Raw genomic sequence first — 18,279 nt, forward strand, 5'->3', positions numbered from 1 at the left:
TAATACCAGATTCCTCAACTGCAGATTTTATGGGTCACAGATACTACAACAGCAGAAGAATGAATTTTGGCGTATCTGGGATGGGAACATAAGTGGATGATGAAACTGGGAGCATGTCTGGCTTTCAGTAAATGGAAGTTTGAAGTCTGACGCTGCAGGGAGATCTCTTGATGAAACGGAAACAGGCTGCAATGGAAGAGAGCCTCCAGAAAAGAGAAAACCATGCAGACAAAAAAGGACCATCTAATAGCTAAAGCATCCTTTACAATCAACGTATTTCTCTGTCTGCACCATGTATGATTCTATTGCCACTGTATGGAAGCCATACTCCTACTGTGTCAGGTTGTGCTTTACATTGTGGTGGCATCTATAGTGGGTTGGAGCCTGTAGTAGTAATAAAGTGTCAAGAAAAGGCTGGGAACAGTCTTGAAAAACATCGCCCCACGAACCTCATCTTCTTTTTAGGGCAATATAGGTTTCAAGTTTTGCTATTATTGCAATGGAAAGATTCATATTACTAAAAAAAAATAAAATTAGAAATGAAACATAAAAAATTCCAAAGGTTGCAAATTTCTAGTACTTTGTCTCTTTTTTCCAGGCATCCCTCTTGTATACATGTTAATGGTTTATCTCAGAGATAATTCTTAACTTCAGATCCATATGAGCCGGAGAAAATTACATTGATTCACATGGGCAACAGAGATAATGCAAATTTCTCATGACCGTGCTACTGCACCGGCAGAGGGTTGCTTTTGCTGGTACACACTATGTGGTGAATGTAAATATCCAGAGCTTAACAGAAAAAGCTATTTTAATCTGATATCACCATGCCCTCCCTTAGTTTCAAGAGACCTTGTGCCATTAAAATGCTACGGCTCTGCTGGCAGAAGTTTTTAGCATAGCCCTGGAGTTAATCTCCATGCTCCTCTCATCCAAACACTGGCAAAGATGCCCGGACATACCAGCTGTTGTGGTGTTTGTTTATGGAGGCTCCACTGTGTACTAGACTGAAGCCAGCAAGCCGAAAATGAGTCACTGGCTGTAGCTTTCAATAACTATCGTCTGTGATGGTTTTGAACCAGTGACTTAGAGGTAAAACCCCTGTAACCATTTAGTGAATGTGAATGAGATTCTGTTCTGACAAGCTCGGTGTAATATAGCTTCAAAAGAATAATAATAATAATAATAATAATAATAATAATAATAATAATAATAATAATAATAATAATAACAGCAACAACAACAACAACAACAAAACAAACAAAACCCAAAACCAACAAGGTGTCTCCTTTGCCAAGCTCTACAGGAGAAGGTAGACATAAGAAGCTGACTTGTGTGTCAAGACAGATCACCATCACAGCACTGCTCTGTGTATGGCATGAATCACGCTGCTACATTTTCAGCCTCTGTCCTAACCTGCTTCAATAGTGTAGAGAAGCTCTGCGTTTTCTCCTTTGTCTTTGTCCAAAGCTGTAACCTGCAACACTGCGGATCCAACTGCTGCTGATTCAAACACTGAGGCTTCGTATAACGGGCTGGTAAAGTACGGACTATGATCATTGGAGTCTTCCACATTTATGATGACTCTGGCCAGGTTTCTTCTATAAGGGAATTCTTGATCTCGGACCTATAGAATAAGTGCATAATACACATCTTGTTATCCATCTAGTAAAACTTCATAAATATTATGCATTTGAGTGCTAACAATACTTTCAGTTCTATTTAATACAAAATAATAAAAAAATCTATTTGTACCAAGGAACAGTCTAAAATAGATCCCTGTGCAAGATGGTAGATAGCAAAATTAAAGAAACAGGAAGACTTTAAGAAATTTTTTTTTACTTGTGAAAAGATGTATATCAACTAACAATCATGACATGAATTTTTAAAGTGGCAACTACATGACAAATTTGGTTTTAGGTTTGCAAGAAATACTTTTTTTAAACACATGCTAAACGGTCTTGCCTTTGCTCTCCATTCCCTGCTTTACAGCACAGAGGCAAATACAACTTGCCCATTGCTCCGTCTTTCAAAGAGCTACAAACAATTTCACCCACTATGATCAGTCATGTCTAGTGCTTGTAGCTGCCAATAGACTTTTTCATCTTTATATATTGGCACATCTTTTTGAAATGATGATACCAATGGTAAGAAGAGTAGGAATTACCTCAAGAAGTGCTGAGCACTCCTAACTGAGGTCTCATTTATCGCACCTCTCTCAACTCCACATAAAATATCTCAGCACTGCTACACCGATAAGCCTGTCAACACAATCCCCAAATGTTTGGTTCTTAAACAAAGAAAAAAACCCCTATTGTATCACGTGGAGACCAAAACCTAACACCAGGAAATGATATCCATCAGTCATGGCTCTCTGTGATTCAGTTTATATTTATTTCTTAGCCTGTTCGCCAAAGGACTTGCAGCTTGATTCTCTGTGAGCTGAGACCCCACTCAGCTCCTGCTCGCTGAACCTCACAGCAGCTCCCTGATTCCGAGGGTCCCCCACCCAAAGATGGCCCCATAACAAATACATCATGAGTTGTTCCTTCAGAGATCTCTTCTGCAGCAGTCTGAAGTAGCTGAGGAAAATAGAGAACTACAATGTTTAAGCTAACACAGATTTTTTTATTTTTTAATTAACCTCCAGTCTGTAATATACAATCGTCACTTGAAAACAGACAGAACTATGTTCTGTAATTTAGGCACAATGAGCAAAAAAAAGGTAATTATTTTTTTCTGCATACCCAAACATTTGGAAATGTAGATGAAAGCTATTTTGTATATCAACAGTTTATATACTGAAATAAATCCATAGAACTAAACTATAAATGAGACTTTCATTCAGAAAGGCTGTAGTATTCTCTATGAAAAGAAAGCAGTTATCTCCCTGTGAATAACTTCTCAAATAACTTTCAGCTTCACTCAGAAACTCTGAAAATTACCTTGAGTGAGAGGACCAGATGCCAAGAGATTAAATAATTTCCTGTGTGCTCTCCATTGAGACAGAAAATCATATCATATTCTATACAATGAATTCACAATGTTTCCCTAAAAGCCCAAATAAAAAATGTAAAAAAAGAAATACACAGCAGGGCATGCAAGATGAAGTTAATGACTACTTACTGTACTGAGTCTTTTGCTCATGCAAAGACTAAGGCACATCTGCACCTGAAGCAGCAGTGATTGTGTCCTCAGCCAAGTTAATACTGAATTCTTACCATGACATTAAGGATGTGCTTATCTTGAGCTTCATGGTCTAATCTCTCAGCAGTATAGAGCACCCCAGTGCTGGGATCAATTCTGAATTTTCTCATGCTGACTGTATCGATGCTGCTGTGAATAGTGTAGCTCAACTTATGCTTTTCATCTCTGTCTATAGCTTCAATTTGCAGAATTTCAGTATCAGGCAGGATGTCCTCTGAAATGGTGACGTCGTAACTTGGCTGAGAGAATTCTGGGCCATTATCATTGTTATCCAATACTTTGATAAGAACCTGAAGTTAATAAAAAAAATATGAAGTTATTGAAGTCTAGTTAGATTACTGAATAGGCACCTAGAGAAACATAATTTTACTTTAGATGATGTTATGCTGCTCTATGGTGGGACTCAGAAACATCTAATATCAAATGCTGACTGTCCAGATTGAAATAAATAATAAGGATGTCAATCTGGAGAGAAAATGTACCTAACCAGATGACCTATTCAGAGCCTGACAAAGCAGTCCATATTTTTAGTCTATATAAATTGGATAATCTTTGTACAAAGGTAAGAGGAAATATTTTGTTGTCACTTGTAACTGCTCTGCTTACAACAGACTTCTGGAGCTATTATGGGATTTCCTTTTCCCTGCGCTATTAATAAGGCTATAAAAGAACACTTTTCATGTTACTTAAATCTGCTTTTTATACAACCAAGATCTGACTAAATGCTGTGCTGTTTTCTTCCCCATATGTTGTATTGGGACATACTAGTAATGTCGAATTGTGACAGCAGTGGAGACATCAAGCTGCCTTACACCTTAGGCTGTGTTAGGAACGATGACATGATGAGAAGGAGACATGACCTGATGCAAGCCCAGCCCATCCAGATCAATACATACCACCCAGGACAGGTAATCTCAGGGAATTCATGACAGAGAAGGATTATTCCTATGGTTTCATCCTTGCTCTTCCTTTCCCAGTGATGTTTGTCTTTATTGCCAACTAAGTCACTTGCCCCTCGAACATCTATTTTCCTCCTTTCTGTTGCAGTTTATGAACGGTAGGACTGCTGCTAAAAATGTGACTGACTGCTGTGCTGTTTGCCTCAAGTCTGTCTTTAACACCTTTGTATTGACCCCCAAGGAAATCTGGAGAGAGGGAAGCCAGCCAGGATGCTGCTGTTGCTGCCTATGACACCCATTTCTACATGTCACAAACTGCCCCTGGTAATAAGAATCACTATTTTCCAAGGTTTGTCTTTGGTCAGTTACGTGACTATGCAATGTTCCGCATGTGTGGGTCCGATGAGGTTTTGTGGTTTTCAGCACAGGAGGAGTCACTCCCTGGAGAAAATTTGCTTTCCAGACTTCATATGCTATGGCTTATGTTGGGCAGCATGGCAGCAAAGCCCTTGACAAACTACGTAATACTGAAAGACGAAATGCAAAGGGTTGCCTCTTTTTCAGTACTGGAAACAAAAAATATCCTTTGCAGAATACGCCTGTGAAAGCACATGCCTAATTTTACAGTGTGTGAAATGGAACAATCTTTTTATTCAAAGGCTTTGAAATAAGAAATGGCCCAATGAACGACATGGGAAATGCCATGCACAGGACTCCTCCCTAAGACTGGGAGACTTGACCCATCCCTCACAATATTTTCTTTGTTGTTCTGAAAAACACTTTTTTAAGCAAATATTTTATTACTTTACTTGATCAAGTCCTGTTCATCCATACTTTCTTAACAGTTACATTTTTCCTGCAATATTGCACAAACAGATGTTGGCCTCAGAGAGAAATGAAACTTTAGATTTCCATGATATTTGGAAGGGTTTGCAGAACACATTACCAGAAGGAATATGAGCAATTGTAAGCGGCAGTCATAATGAACTAGCCTGGGAACTGTTTAAAAGACAGCTGAAATAAAATATTCTGTAAGTTAAATGGCATAGGACTTCAACTGCACATTCCATGCTATTTAATTTTCACCAGATTATAGTACACCAGAGTGAAGTAGGGAGAAATGTATATTAAGTTATGCTTCAGTCTTGGACAGATAGCAATAAAATTGGGGCAAAATATACACTGCTGGGCTTGGAATAATGATGACAAGTTACTTAGCTTTTTATGTTTTTACTGTTGCTATACAAGATGTGTTTCTGATCGACAGAATAAAAAAAAAGCCAAACCCACATCTGAAAAATACGTGAAGAAATTAGTCGTAATTAATGAAAGAAAGACCAAGGAAAAAATGAAAGGCTTCAACTCTTACGGGGTATAGAGCCAATGCTGAACCATTTTTGTTAGTATAAGGAGGAGACACTGATGCAATCTGAGTTGGGGATAATCTGATTACCAGTGTTTAATGCTTAAAGGGGTCTTCTCAAGCAGTTTTGATACCCTCAGTCCTTTTCAGGTACCACTTTAACATGGCTGGATTATTTTACTGCTGGATTGTTAACACAGACAACAGTACAATTTATTTCACTTTAAGTTAGTGGCCAAATACTTTACCGTGTATCATTTTAGATAGTCTAACAGAGAAGTAAAAACTTTTCAAATGGATTTGATTGAAAATACCAAGAGTGTTTCATTCTTTTGAAGCTCATACAACACGGTCTACCTTGAACAAGTAAGACACCATGTGAAGGACAGGCTTGTATCTGTGAATCTGTTTTTAACACTGCTGTCTACAAGCCCAAGCTCTTATTTAAAAAATAAGAGCAGATGCACACCAATTTGTCTTAAAGGTGCTGCCACATTGGTTCCATGCTGTTTTGTTTGCATGGTGTGTGATCAGCCCAGTGCTGGGTTTCAGTTCCCATTATATCCAATGCATTTGGGGATCATTAGGAAATTGGGAAAGCTTCATCCACCACAAGGCTTGAACCGTGACTGTGCAAGCCACAGCTCCCTGATTTATGCCTTCAACAGACTGCGTAAACCAAACAGCATGGGACTGAAACAGCGTCAGAGACCAAGGGTAAGCCATGAGACTATGGAAAATATAGTGTGGATTCAGAAAGCAGCATTTCTTACCACTGGAAAAGGTATAAATTGATGCCCTAACAGATAGATATGGACCATGATGGCATTTGGGGAGTTGGAGGCATGGAGAAGGGAGAGGATTAAAAAAGAGAGGTCCTCATTCACTGTGGTCATCAAACTTACAGGGAACTGTGCACTTAGAATTGTTATGATAGTTTCCAGAAAAGAACCATTTTTTTTTCTTTCACTTCATACCTACTGTAAAACTGCTGAAGTGCCTGTTGAAGTGGCAGGTATCTTCCTCCCCAGAGATGACAGTATTTTAATGATTTGTCAAGTGATCCACATTGAAATACACATTACTTATTACATATTCTGCATTTCAACAGCCACTTCCAACTGGAGATGGAAGGTGGTGGGTTAGTGATGCTAATAAATAAAGAGGTCATTATTGATTCAAAATTTCTCCTATTAAAGCAGTTATTTCTCATTTTTGTCACCTGTCCCTCAAAGTCCCCAAGAGTTAATCGTTATTTCAACATTAGTCTCTCCTTTACTAGAGGGGGGTGGATTTTCCTTGCAACAAAATAAACTTAGATTATATACAGGAAAACTGATTATTTGAGCTCTGTTAAATTCACAGACTACGGTAAAGGAGAAAATGGAACTCTTGTGTTCTTCAAAATTTAACAACTTTGGGAGCTCCGTGAAAAAAAGAACAGGTAAAATAAAATGGACCTTAAGCGTCATTTTAAATAGATACTAGTCCTTCAGTCCTTACAGACCTTTGGAGGAGCAGGTGACTGTTGTTATCCCAGGAAAACTACCTGGCAGCAAAGCTAAATGAATTACCAAAGCCACATGAGCAGTGCATTGGCAAAGCTGGGGATGAAGTTCGGGGCTGCATGCTTAGGCTTAATTTCAGGCCTAAAAGGCCCTAATAAAAGGGCCAATCCCCTTTTACTAGGTCACTTTAAAACGCTACCTTCCTATGCAGAAGATTTCCTGCTCCAGCAGGATGACTTCTAGTAAGATGTTATTTAAAAACAGGGGAGAACTTTTTCCTTTAATAACAGACAAATGTTACACTGACATGAACAGCAGGCTCACAGAAAACCTGATCCTACAAACACGTAATGTTGAGCAAGGGGAATTCCACCGGATTGTTAATATGAGGAAAGTTACTCAAATTCGTTTAACGGCTCCCAGACTTAGGCATAAAGTCTTGGTACTACTCATAAACATCTCAGTGACTTCAAAAGGGCCAACATTCTGCTTCTTGAAGCATTCTTAAGCTTTAGCCAGCCTGTAGCATGTCTTACACCATCCAAAATCAAGTGTTATCCCACTGAAGGGACTCGAAAACTCACAGTGTATGTGTAATTTAATAGTTTCTTCATATTTATTTCCAAACAGATAATATGGCAAGAATGAGATGTATTGTATAAATATCTTTTATTACTGTGTAGGTGCCTGGGGTGTTAAGCCGTGACAATACTCATTGTCTAAAATCAAAGACTGGCTTTAAAAGTTTCCCAACACATCTCCGAAAGGTGACGAACGGAAACGTTTACTATTTGTTTGCTGTTAAGTAGGGATTCCTCTTTGCTGAGGACTGTGCAAGGTTACTGACTAAGCCACTTTTCATAGACAAACATTAGCTGCAAGTCTTTTTTCCACGCTCATAAAGCAAACATGCTGCAAAGCAGTCTCTGCCTGCTTATCCCTGAAAGCTCATATCTTTTCCAGCGTGTCGCGGGCTCCAGAAAGGCAGGCTTGCCTCCTTCTGCTTCCATTGTGCAGAGCCTAATTTATAGTCCGAACAAGCGCCTCGCTATAAAAGATTTGCTTCTCCCTGCTCATTTCCTATTTCCCACAGTTAAAGCAAGTTTCAAATAAAGGATTCACAGGCCTCCAAGCTTACAAATTAGGCAAAGTAACACTCAGAGCATTAGCAAAGACTTTGTGTTCAAAATGGTAAGTGAAAGGCCTAGAGAAATACAATCAACCCAAAGCAGGACAAAACCTAACGCAGGAAGTCTCTCCAAAGCTGTTTTTAATGCTGCCCATCACAAATACCTTTGGTTCAGGCACAAATGTATTTGAGTGAAAACTGGACAAATGCCAGGAGCTGCTTTAGAGTCATTTGAAGCTGGAAGAATCTGCTTGGCTAATTGCTTGGTATGGGCACAATGTTGTGGTACAACCTATTAAGTGCCTGAATTGCTTAAACTCAGGTTACGCTTTTGTACGGGTTTTGAAAACCCATTTTGATTTAATATTGCTTTCAATAGTGTTGCCACACAGCTTTATTTGGTACTTCCTGACAAGTTCTTCTGTCCTCCAAACCTCAACCTGAACATAAAAATGCAAACAGTTTCCCTACCAATCTCAGTGGCCTGTTATTTATACTTTACTGTGCCCCTTGTGTTAAAATGGGTGAAAAAGTCTTTGTTTCATAGGCAAGACAGTGCTGAGATCACTGGATGGGACAGAAGAAAATCAAGGATTGGGCTGGTTCTAGTTCGGAGCAGATATTCAACTGAGCAAAAGTGAAAAATTGAATCGAAACACCATGTCTTCTTTTCCATCCTTGAAGAATCCACAGCCCAGAACCTCTTCTGTCAGGCTCTAATGTCTCAACTACATTTTGGCCATGGTCCTCTACAAAGACCTTTTCACTGTTCAGTTAAAAGAACCCCCCTCACTCAGGGTGATTGATCAGCTTCTCTTTATTAAGAAACAATCTTCTAAAGAAAAGGTGTTCTCTGAAAGGTGAGACCAGGTTTGGCAACCTGAAACTCACACCCAAAGGTCAGTCCTGAGTAGTAGAATAAATAAAAGTGCACAGGCTTCTGCAAGGAGACAGAGAGGGGCAATGAGCAGTAACTTCTGCTGTCTGCTCTTCCAGCCTGGTTGGCTCCAGCTGAAGGTATTACAAGCAACCGGGGACTGATCTACAAAAACTTTTCAGAGGGAACTGCCTGTTCCTCTCTGGGTGGCCACTCCACTGGGAAACAGTGAGATGGTTTTGCAATAAGTGAAACTGAGGCACTTTTTGCCTTCTAGCTCAGATGCATCAGCCTTCACATTTTAAAGCATCTTTCTTGGACTCGTTAGGATGATGAGAAACAAGGAGAAGGCAAGAAAATAAGCAAGAAATAAAACTGTATTTTCATAAAATAGAATGACTCCAGGAGTCTGTTCTTCAAAATTAATTTTCCACTAGTACAACTTTCTCAATAGAAGTGAAAAATTATCATCAGTTAGATGATTCTTACCCACCGTACTGTGATTTTGTGAATATTTTAGCAAAGCTCAACAGCAGGCACTACAAAGAAATAAATACACGCTATGCTGTGTTTGGATGAAAAGGATCTGAGTCACTCATTAAAAAAAAAAGAGGCTTTGCGATAAATGTGATTCATGAACAAAAGAACCTCTGGCATCATGCAGTCATAGTCAAAATTGTGTCAGGAGCGGGTGTTTAGATGCCATTACACTGATTTCTTGCTGGGCGGGTTCCTCTCCATGCTCAAGTGAGGGCAAAAGGCCCTTTCCCAGCCCGAGGGGAGGTGGAGGTGGCGGTGGCGAGGAGCAGGGTCATTGCATGGACCTGCTGTCCTGTCCCCGCTCTCTGTACGGGATGCAGAAGCCCTGTCCCCTCCCCAACGCCAACAGCTCATCTGGCAGCTGCAGGAATCGCGTTTCGCAGGGATTTAGAGGCAACGTACGCCTGCAGCCTTTAATAAATTACCGCGTGGCCTTGAGCAATGAAGGGGAAAAAAACCAACAAAAGCCCTCTCTGGCTAACTCAGGAGACTTAGCCTTCCTAGAAGTTAATCAATGTGACAGAAACTTTACAACACTCCGAATATACAAATTGAGGGAGTCAACATTTCTTCTTCGTCCCGGCTCTTTGCTTCTCACTTCAGAGACTGCATTCCTGATCATGCGCAAAACAAACAGCCTTGCAGTTACAAAGGAAGTTTGTGGTGCTGTGCTTTTTGTTTGTTTGTTTGTTTTTAATATTCCTTATGTTATTTTCATCTCTGTTCACAACAGTGAACCGTTAATACAACAGATGCAACTTTAAAATCAAAATTATTTCCTTCCTCCCATGGTATGGTACTGAACCATGTTTGTAATAAGGCACGAAGGAAGTGAACAGTTTATCGGAGTTTAAGGTGTGCAGAAACTTACGCAAGACTGTACCAGGGATTACGTTACTGAAGCAAAAACCTTTGGCATTTTTACGCTGTATTTTACCACCTCCAACTGCAGGTTAGACAAAAGGCTGTGAAGAGGTAAAGGGAAACAGGTGGGGTGGAATAGAAAGCAAGACTGTTCCATTTGGCACAGCAATGATCAGCTGTTTTGTAATAAACCACTGCACTTTTGGGGGGGGCTTTTTATTATTTTATTGTTGTACAAGTGGATGAATCTGTACATTTGCTTTCCTCTTGCTGCCTCTTCTATCATATCTTCTTGCAGTTACAGTAAAAAATGCAGGTGATCCTATGTATATGAGGCGAAATGCTTACAATGCCATTTTATCATAACTCAAAACAAGGCTACTGAGAGCCACCAGCAAATGCTTTTTTGACTCTATGACATATTTTACTTAACCTATCAGTTTGATTTTTTAATTATTGCTCTAAAAGGAAATAAAGGTGAATAAGGTCATGAAAGGCTCCAAAGGACAGCCAAAAATACAGTGTGAAAGTTTTGTAAAAGGGAGAGATAATTAGGCAGGCCATAATTCCGGCAGCTTTAAGATAATGATTACTTTTGAAAACTCTGTTGTGAAGACCAAAAGAAACACATTCTCAGATGTTGTCCAGGCCACAATTAAATACTTAAACAGTATCCACATGGAGAGAAGATGTAAGAAAGAAGGATCTGTACCCACCAATTATTATCTAATGCTACACTATTGAAATCTTAAATCTTACATTTTTAAATAGGTCACATCACTGTTATGAATGCTCAGGCTTCTTTTAGAATGCAACAGCTCTAGTGAAATATGTTTTTACCACATTTTAATTAAAAATGTAGTTTTTTAATCAAAACAGGTTTTGAGGACTGTCATAGGGGTTGATTTGTTAAATTGATTTATTAAATCAAAAGCAGCAAAAACAATAAACATAGTATCTATGAGAAGAGAAATTACTTGTATCCAGCATGTTTGAAATTCTTTGTGTTTTTTTTAAGTTTGTTTGGCTGAAATGGTTGCATGAAAAGAAAATGTCATGTTAGGGATTCAACCCCATGTTTCTGAAATGTGGACTGAGAGTATCACCATGATTAAAAAACAAAGCAGAACAAAAAAACTACTCAAGGGCTGAATAAAATGCCTTGTGGAAAGGGAACATAAAGAGGTCACTCATTCTCCTTCGCTTCTCCACCAGAAGACTGGGAGGTGATTTGAATATTCTGACTAATGCCTTCCTGGGGAGAAAATACTGCTTTTCAAAGAGCTTTTTAATCGACCAGACAAAGGCATAACAGGGAATACAGGCCAGATACAATCACATTAAAAATAAGGGATTTTTTTAGCAGAGATACAATTAATTACTGAAAATAACAGGGAAAATAGCAGATTTCCTTCCACCTAACTCACTAACAACTGATACTTTCTTATCATGGGTGGATTATCAGGAGAAATTATCAGACAGGCATGCTTAGAGATTTTAGGGCTGGTTATAAACAGAAATTCAGGTTGAGAAAGCACTCAATGATTTAACAGTCTCTCAGGAAAGCTGGTGTTGTGACTCAGTGAATACAGAGTTACATCCGAACCATTTTGCAAAGAGGCAAGGTAAAACAGAAGCATCTGCATGTGCATGCGTATATGTAAATATAAAATATGTTCAGGCCGTCCTTCTGCTTTATAAGGAAGCAAATAACATCACAAACCTATTTTTTAGCTTTCCTCTGTAAACCACATTTATCTGGATGTGAGGCTGCACACAGGTGTCCTCTACCAGTATGTATTTTTCCCTATATGTCAAATAATATCTGGGCTATAGGCACACTTTACACTTGGGCAGTAACCCAGATGTAGGATTTCATGTCCTAGCCAATTCATGCCATACAACTTCACCTTGTATTGAAGAATTTTTCTCTGTATAGTCTCCCTGGTCCCATCTGGACCATAGAGTCCCTGCCTCTGTGCCACAGCTGTGACTGTGTCCCAGCTCCAGAGAGGTTCCCACTGGACAGATCCCCAGGATCTGCACCAGGGTCTCTCTGACAAGGACATGTCAGACCCAGCATTATCCCAGCCCTTCGTGTTTATCTGACCTGGCTTTTTAATTGCTGAAAGACACTGAGCCTGATAAGCAAGCCTGGTTTTAAAGGGATCACCGGGGCTGTTCCCCAGCAGACAATGTAATCACAGCCAGGGACACTAAAGCATAGATCCTTTCAATTTTAAGTTTCCCCTTTGAAAAACTTTTCTGAACAATTGATCCCTTGTCCCACATTTGGGTTTTGGGAGAATAAGAGGTACAAGCTATGTTTAATACAATCAATAGCAATATTCCCCACCACCACAGAAGCATTATTGTATTTTGGACCATTATGGGGTGATACAAATGTAAAAATCGAAGCTTCACCGCCTGTGATAGTGACTCCCTCAGCTGGAGGAAGGTGAATTACTTTCATGTGAACATGAAGAGGACAAAAGGAGAAACAACGCTTTGAAACCTTCAACAGCCAATTCTTTACATCCAGATGGAAAGGCTCTGAAAAGATCCCCTCCATTAGTTAATGGTGGTCTCAAAGCATGAGGTTTTATTTCAATGGCAAAATTATTAATTTTTATAGCATGTACATTCCACTAAGAAATGAAAAACTTGCCAAGAAAAGAGTGTGATAATCTACCTGAGTCGTGGCAATGTTTGTTCCATCGGTGACCTCCACAGTCATATTATATATTGACCTCTGCTCTGCATCCAAGGGCTTTGCAATGACAATAGTGCCCACTCCCTTCTCCGCGTCGAAAGAACTATCGTAATTCCCTCCTAATTGTTGCACAAAAATACAATTAAATTAGCCATCTCTGGAAAATTTCCATTGCAAATGTTCCTAGAAGTGGACATATCTGTTTACTGGCATCCTTCGTAATGGCTTGCCTTAGCATACACAGTACATTTACTGATACTTCTTTGTTCATAACTCATTTATATTTCAAAGCACAGTTTGTATATTAGAAAGCAGATATCATTAAAATGCACTGCAAGAAAAAAACAATCTAGCAGTATATTAAGTAGAACCATAACTGAGTCTATAAAAAGAATCAAATGGCTATAAGCCCATAAGATGTGTGCCCTTGTAGTTTGGATAATGAACAAGCACAATTATCTTTTCGTACAAAAAAACATTTTAAGAGGGTTGTATTCTACAAATTTTATTTTCAGGAAATTCTTACCAATGCTTGTGGGTGCAAAGACCATCAACCGAGTCTTTAAAAATTACAATTATAATCAATTTTTAAAATGCAAATAGAGATTTGTTATGTTAATTTCAAGGACAATGATAATTACTCACAGCAAAGGTCAAATTCTACTAGTCTTTTAGGAATTATTCAAATAGATCTGACAGGATACACATCATAAATTCCTTTCCATTAAAAAAAAAACCTCACAAAGCACTGTTCTGAAACTAATATCCCCTTATCCTGTCATACACTGAATGATGCAGCAGTGGGAAAACCCTCCTGAGTCTCAGGTGAAAGAAAAAAAAAAGAAAAAAAAATCAATTAAAAAGAGCAAGCCATAAATATCTTGAGATTAAAGGGTTACAGGATTTCTCAGCCACAGCTATAGTTTATAAATTAGAACCACTCATTATGTCCAAAAGTAAAGCACACTCTCCCTGCTGCTAAGCTGCTTCTTACTCACTCATCTATAAAGTGGAATTTTTTAGGAGTTGAGGCTGAAATTTTTGGAGGCTGGGGACAGGGAGAGGTGGAACACAACAGCGCTGACAAACGGACTCATATGGTGTATTCATCACACAGCCATGTGATGCCACCGGCTACAGTCTCTGACAACCCAGTTTACAAAGCAGAAAAGGCTTTGGAACCCCACTCATTATAAAACTTGTCAGAGCTCTTGAGGTTAGATCCACAGGTAGAAAAACATCCATTCCATTGCCTTAGCTCTTGTGCAATATGTATATAGAGATATATATTTGAATGGCTGGTGTATTATCACATGGCTCTCATTTTAGGGCTGGGGATGGAGAAGCGAAGAGGACAGTCATCATTGCTCTGCCACCAAGCCTGGCATCTGCATGGTTTGCTGACCAACGACCAGTGTTACTCTCAGAAACAGCCATGCATTCAATGAGAGGAACAAGGTTTCGGCATTCCAAGAAATTAAAGAGTAGAAGGAATGACAGTGAAGTCACAGCCCCTGAATTCCCTAATGTGAAGAAACCCTCACTTGTGTCTAACTCTTTCACAGAGTATTTCATAGAAAGTGCAGGCCAGAAGAAGCACCGCTGTGTCCATGCCTGCCTTGGAGGCCATCCAGGGATGGGGAGAAGAAAGGGGAAGGAGGAATAAGAGGTCCCCGGGAGCTCTTATTCTCTTGATATAAGAGCGCAGATGACCTATGCCATTCAGGGATGGGGAGAAGAAATGGGGAGGAAGAATAAGGGTGCAGGTGACCCATGTAAATGATCCAAATGCAGTCATTTCAGATGTGCCATCAGACTTCCCTATGGTGGATATATGTATACTCACATATACAGCTCTAAGCCTAATGGATGCAGTTGTAGCTTTCCAGGAAAACTGACACTGGATCTGCTGTAATTTATGGTAAAAAGAAATACTGCTTCTTCCCTAACCTCCTTCTGCAAGCCCAGATTGCATATTTTTCTCAGTTAATATATATATATTTAACACTATTTGGTATTAGGAAAAAAGCATAACTGTCCTTGACATTTAAGCAATAGCAAGGTATTGGATATTGATCCCATCTTCACTGTGTTTTCTTTTCTTTCTTTTTTATTTTAAAGTTAGTCTGGAAGAAAAAGATGTCATCTCCCAATTAATATTTTAAATTTATTTACTTGAGAAAAATCATACCATGAAAATCAACTCTGAAAAAAAGCTTTCTTTGAAGAAAAGTGTTTTGAGATTCTTGCAAGGAAATCTCTGCTGAAATGAAGCTAGCCTTGGGACAGCAGGCACTTTACAAAGAGAATGTTTTTCACTGATAACCATGAAAACAAAATGAAAGCCTATACTTCAAGACGCTTAATAACCATCTTAATGAGCAATCAAAAATTATACACTATCAACTGGCATACACTTCCAAAGAAACACTGTCTTTAAAACTTCCAAGAAGGAATATGGAGGGATTAGCAATAAATGTTTTAAATGCCCTTCCTCAGTTGGCTTAGAGCTGGGTTTGCAGTGCACTACGTAGTGTATTGCAAATACACCAACTTCTTCAAGCCCTTTTCATTATGTTCATCCACTAAAATAAGAACTGAATCTATCATATGAGTTTTTTATATGCTATTCACATCTTCCAAAGTGGTCTAGTGATAAATAAATCTTGGTTGCAAGCCACCCCAATCTAGCTTACACTTGTAACTAACCAGGAAATGCATTTTATTTTACATTGATTCACTTTCTATTAATGAGGCAGAAACTGCATCAAAGACTGAGACAAAGACGGATCAGAGAACATCCTGCTGTGAGATTTGTGATTATAAGATCTTTAGATGTGAAATCCTGTTTTCTTCCTGAATCAGTCTGGTATATTTCAACAGACTATGGTCAGACGTTGACAATGAAGAAACACTCAGATAGCTGAACTTCTGGGATATTGGGTTCTGCCTCTCGGCTGTAGTACGAGAGGTAGTCTGGCAATGCTTTGCACTGCTCCTCAGACTTCACATAACCTTAAAGCAAGTCATCATGTGACGAATGCTTCTGAAGCTGCACTTAAATCACTGAAGAATAATTAATGCATTAAGTATAAATGCTGAACTCTAAGAGTCTGAGTTTATGCAAGGCCTACCATGAAGTACCCAGAGAAGCAACCAACACGATTATCTTTGAAAGAGGGGTGCTGGAGGGACACAAAGAGAGAACATTCCTGTGTTAAAAACAAACAGGACTCTTCTCTTAGAAACTATTCTGGGAACTCCACGTGAAACCACCTCCTTCTGAAGGTGCTCACGTTGAGGGCGGACGGCTAAGCCCGTGGGAGGTGACAGCTGAGAAGGTGTCAGCTTTGCACATTGCTGGGGTACTTGAGGCAGGTTTTTGAAATCAAGCTGCCAGGTAACTACCAACCCTTTTGAAGCGAGCTCATCTGCAGTGCTCTAAGGTCCTGAAAGTATCAGTTTTACAGGGTTACTATCGGCCATTTAACATTTTCTTTGATCACAATCATAGGATGAAAGGGGGCTAAGGATGATGAAATTTTGTTCAGCCGCTCGGTTTTATCAATGTGAACTTTTATTACTTATTCCACTTTCAAACATATGGCACGGGCTTTCCTTTTTATTGTCTACCAAAACCTGTGTTCAGATACAATATATAGAAGCTGTCTTTTCTAATGTGCTTTCAATTGCATTAGCAAGAACTATTTCAAATCAAGATAATCCATTGTAAGTTCCTCGGGAATTTTGGGAAACAGAACAATATAGAAGGCAAGATGGTTGAACTGGCAAAATGGTTGAACTGGCAAGTTGGCCAGACAGCTTATCCTGAGAAAGTATTTAATGAATCAGCTCAGAGAGATGTGGATTAGCCTTGTTTGTCCCACCAGTGCAGTGTAAGATGTAAAGCTGATACATCTTCAATACATGTTAAAGACTTCCCTTAAACTACCCAGATTAAACTGAAGCACTTAGAATGGGATTTAATGAAAAGTCCACATCTACTTGCAGTGCCATTTCTGGATGAGATTTGCCATGTTGGCATGATATAAGTTTATCCAGAAAGTGTTTTTTCTCCCTATTTGACTGTTAAGATTCCCAAAGACACCTAACACAGACTGTCATGTCTACACTTTGGACAACTACATTGAAATGATTCCCACCCTTACTTTCTTGATATTGATCTTAGTGCATAAGTGCTGAAAGCTTTATATTTCTACAACTGGGAATTTTTCTCATTTTATCTGAAAGCATGCTATAGTTCATATAGGATTTTCCAATATAACTCCAGCTGTTATAAAAATCAGGATGGTTGTAGAAACAGTCCCTGGTACAAAAGATTTTATTAGTTGGCCGTTACTACAGCTTCATGACACCTTTCCAGCACAGCCCTAATTTTCAGTTTAACAAATGGTATAGTATGGGCAAGGAGGAGCTCTCAGGAAATTGAGCCGGGCACCTCTGAGCCAATAGACTATAGGTTGTTCTTGCTATAGAGTCACCTTGGTTACATGTCCTGGCTGAATCTGAAGTGTTACCTTCATTCTTGGCTTGATTCTTGGCTTCATAGTCACTATGAACACATTTTACTTCTGACAGAAGTCCTCTACACTTTGGAAATAACTAATTTTCCTTGTAATAAAAAAGATAGTTTAAAAACAAACAAATAAACAAAACAATGAGCCATAGGTAACTAATGGGAAGGATCTTCTGATGTAAAGCTTACCACTCATTTGGTGCAATGGACAGGCCAAGGAAAAAATCCTGAACTGCTAAAAGTGGTTTCTGGATGTCAGCTGGAAAATTTGCCCAAGTCAAGATGCAATGCAGACCTTGCATTCCCACAGAATGTGGGCTCTGCATCTCTGTCACTTTTGAATTTGAGTGTTCTTTTAATCATATATTATCACTACTACTACTTTTTAAAAATTATTTTCCAGCATATTCTGCTGATATTTTGACTATTGCATTTGTTGTAAGCTTTCGTTGTGCTTTTCCTAGATGAAGTTCCTTTTTGGGAAGACGCTGGGCTTCTTATGTTCCCATCAGCTGCTGATACGCAGCTTAAGATGGGATTATGCTGCTGTGAGAAATGATTTGCTCCTCTGAGAAGAAAACATGTTGGTACATCTGTAGGACTTGTATGCAAATGAGTCCCACGTGAGGGGCTTTTGCTTTT

The 18,279-nt window shown here is 39.1% G+C and overlaps 1 protein-coding gene across 4 annotated transcripts in view; it reads right to left on the minus strand.

Annotated features, from left to right (window-relative positions):
- Positions 1-18,279, minus strand: part of FAT3 (FAT atypical cadherin 3) — a gene marked incomplete at its 5' end in the record, with an annotated part of 328,465 nt that overhangs the window by 81,167 nt on the left and 229,019 nt on the right. For all 4 annotated transcript variants that reach the window (XM_082063483.1, XM_082063481.1, XM_082063482.1 and 1 more), the window contains 3 exons: positions 1,417-1,627; positions 3,222-3,497; positions 13,080-13,219. In XM_082063483.1, coding sequence (XP_081919609.1) covers positions 1,417-1,627; positions 3,222-3,497; positions 13,080-13,219 — 627 coding nt within the window. The remainder of the gene's footprint in view (positions 1-1,416; positions 1,628-3,221; positions 3,498-13,079; positions 13,220-18,279) is intronic.

Source organism: Streptopelia decaocto (genome assembly GCF_964273445.1).
Source record: "Streptopelia decaocto genome assembly, chromosome: 1".
In the NCBI taxonomy this organism is placed as follows: Eukaryota; Metazoa; Chordata; class Aves; order Columbiformes; family Columbidae; genus Streptopelia; species Streptopelia decaocto.